General features: G+C 40.1%; 2 protein-coding genes across 4 annotated transcripts in view; both read right to left on the bottom strand.

Annotated features, from left to right (window-relative positions):
• LOC106938330 (Fc receptor-like A) overlaps positions 1 to 2,636 on the bottom strand; it is a gene marked incomplete at its 5' end in the record, with an annotated part of 75,125 nt that overhangs the window by 39,367 nt on the left and 33,122 nt on the right. The window lies entirely within an intron of this gene.
• LOC106938328 (hepatitis A virus cellular receptor 2 homolog) overlaps positions 286 to 2,636 on the bottom strand; it is an 11,507-nt gene continuing 9,156 nt past the window's right edge. The window contains exons 5-6 of one of the 3 annotated variants that reach the window (XM_015020311.1): positions 850 to 943; positions 286 to 753 (exon numbers count right to left, since the gene is read on the bottom strand). In XM_015020311.1, coding sequence (XP_014875797.1) covers positions 895 to 943 — 49 coding nt within the window. In that variant the 3' untranslated portion in view covers positions 286 to 753; positions 850 to 894. Of the gene's footprint in view, positions 754 to 849; positions 947 to 2,636 lie in introns of those variants that run through there. The other 2 variants (XM_015020310.1, XR_001422599.1) reach the window with 2 other exon arrangements.

Below are 2,636 nucleotides of genomic sequence, written 5' to 3'. Positions count from 1 at the left end.
AATGGATAAAGGTTGGTAAACTTTGATCACTATTAAAACTTTTCAAATATTGGTAAAGATATATATATTAAGCATTAGAATAACTTAATGCTGTAGCTGTCTCCACGCTTTTATTTATTTATTTATTTATTAGTTTTTTAAACTCATGAGTATATTTCACATTTCAGTCTCTCCAGCTGCTCTGACTGTGAGTCCCAGCAGATCTCAGTTCTTTGAAAGAGAATCTGTGACTCTGATCTGTGAGGATGAAAACAGCTCTGATGGAGGAACTGTGAGGTGAAACACAACCAGGAAACTGTCTGAGTGTAAAGATGGATGGGGAGAAGCTGATGGTTCCTCCTGTAACATGACCTACATCATGCCAGATGATACTGGCCTGTACTGGTGTGAGTCCATGTCTGGATCCTCCAGCAGCAGCAGCAGCATCCAGCTCTCTGTCTCTGGTAAGATCAGACTGTGGAGTTAGTGTTGCTGTGTGGAAATGGATGAAATGCTGTAGTTTGTCTCTGTGTTGAGGTGGATCAGTGATCCTGCAGAGTCCTGTCCTCCCTGTGATGGAGGGAGATGACGTCACTCTGAGCTGCAGAGCAGAGAGTCCAGCCCACAACCTCCCAGCTGCTTTCTATAAAGATGGCTCCTTCATTGGTGATGGACCATCAGGTCACATGACCCTCCTCCATGTCTCCAGCTCTGATGAAGGCCTCTATAAGTGCAGCATCAGCGGTCAGGGAGAGTCTCCATCCAGCAGGATCTCTGTGGAAGGTCAGGAGGTTCAATCATCCAGCTGCCTGAGTCCTGATGCATGTTTAATACATATTTAATAAATATTTATATTTCAGAGAAACCAACCTCTTCACCTGGAACCACTCAGCCTCCTCCTCTTCATTACGTTCTCTATTCTCTTGCCTGCATCATTGCACTGGTTTTACTTCTGCTACTGGTTCTACTGGTGAGGCGAGGAATTCATAGGAAAGAGACTCAACATACAAGTAAAGTTTATTTTCCATAATAATTTTAAAACACAACAATCACTATATCCAGTAGTTTTTCCATCTCTTTTTCAAATTGTCATGATCGTTTTTCTGTGTGTTTATTTTTAGAGTTTTTTTGTGTTCAGTTTCCTTCCTGTGTCTCTGCGTCTTCCCCATTGATTGTTCCCAGCTGTGTCTCATTCCCTTGATTAACCCTGTGTGTATTTAGTCCCACCTGTTGTCTGTGTTCCTCGTCGGGTCCTTGTCTAACGTACGTCTCAGTTAATGCTGTCTGTTAGTTCGTCTGGCTCAGTCGTACTGTTAAGTCCTGTGTCGGGATCTGCTCATTTTGTTTAGTCTGTATCAGTTGCTACCGGCATTTAGCTATGTGCTAAACTCTCCGCCATGCCGCCTGTTTTGGACTGTTGAGCTTCATCATTAAATTCATCATCTTCACCATAACCTGGGTCTCTGCGTCTCTCCTCACCACCAACCAACACCGCTTCTTGACACAAATTTAAATCACGTTTCCAAACAGCTGATAGTTTCTCTTTAGAAGCTCTTATTCCAGTCAGGATTCTTTGTTGTGAACAAAGTTTTAAAGTGATTTAATTTTATTTTCTATTCCAGGTGAAGGACAGGAAGTTGAAGATGACAGAATAAAACAGCATCATGAGAATAAACCATTAAATAAAGGTCAATTTGTGTCATTGACATTGTCTTACTTTATCAGGATATTTTATTATAGATTTGGTTTTAAAGCAGATCATTTCAAAACTGGAAGATTTGACGATTCCATGTTTCAGTTTCTACAGGCTGTGTAGTTAAAGTTTTACCTCGTTTTCAGGATTGAGACTCAGTGGATAAAAGATTTAAGATCAAGTCCAGTTTATTCCTGTCATGTTGGTTTGGTTCAAGTTGCTCAGAGTGAATGTGTCTCTAGTCAGGGGAGCATGAGGTCATAAACTTGGCCCAGGAGTTCCTGACAGACCAGCTGTTTGTAGATATAGATAAATAGATTTTCTACTGAATCATTTTCAGTCACATTCTATACAATAAATCCTATTCATGTTTAAAGTGTAAATAATGTTCGAGACGCAACAACACAAACATTTTGAAGTTATAAAGATAAAACCATACTAACATCACTAAAGCTGATAAAATTGGCATCATCTGATGTCTGATGGAGAAACCAGAACCAGAACCAGAACCAAACAGGTCAGAGGTTCTTATCACTGCTGAGGGTTTTCATTTTTAACTCTGAAGTTTTCATCACCATCTTTATGTTTGTAGTTTCCATCTTCATGGATGATATAAACTGATTGTATCTCATGTCAGTGACTAACAGATCATCTTCCTCAGAGAAACGAGATGAAGACGAATCTGGACCAACGTGAAGGAAACTCAGCAGCTGGTCAGGAGCCCAGACATAGAAACACAGAGCATAGATCTATTAATGCTGTTAAATTTGGTTTCATGGTTTCACCAGAGATAAATACAGGACATTAAGTTGTACATTTACATTATAAAGTTAATCTGTAAAAGTCCACAGACTCGTCTTCATAGATGGTTTTTCCTCTGCTGAGCCTCACAGCCTCTAACAGCCTCTGTGGTTTCCTGCTTCAATGTTTCACCTAAATATGGAACAACAATCATGTTTTCCAC

This window comes from Poecilia latipinna, unplaced genomic scaffold (genome assembly GCF_001443285.1).
Source record: "Poecilia latipinna isolate Pla-1442-1.1 unplaced genomic scaffold, P_latipinna-1.0 Scaffold2566, whole genome shotgun sequence".
NCBI lineage: Eukaryota > Metazoa > Chordata > Actinopteri > Cyprinodontiformes > Poeciliidae > Poecilia > Poecilia latipinna.
Note: the sequence above shows the minus strand (reverse complement) of the source record. Positions and strands in the feature narration are given on the sequence as shown.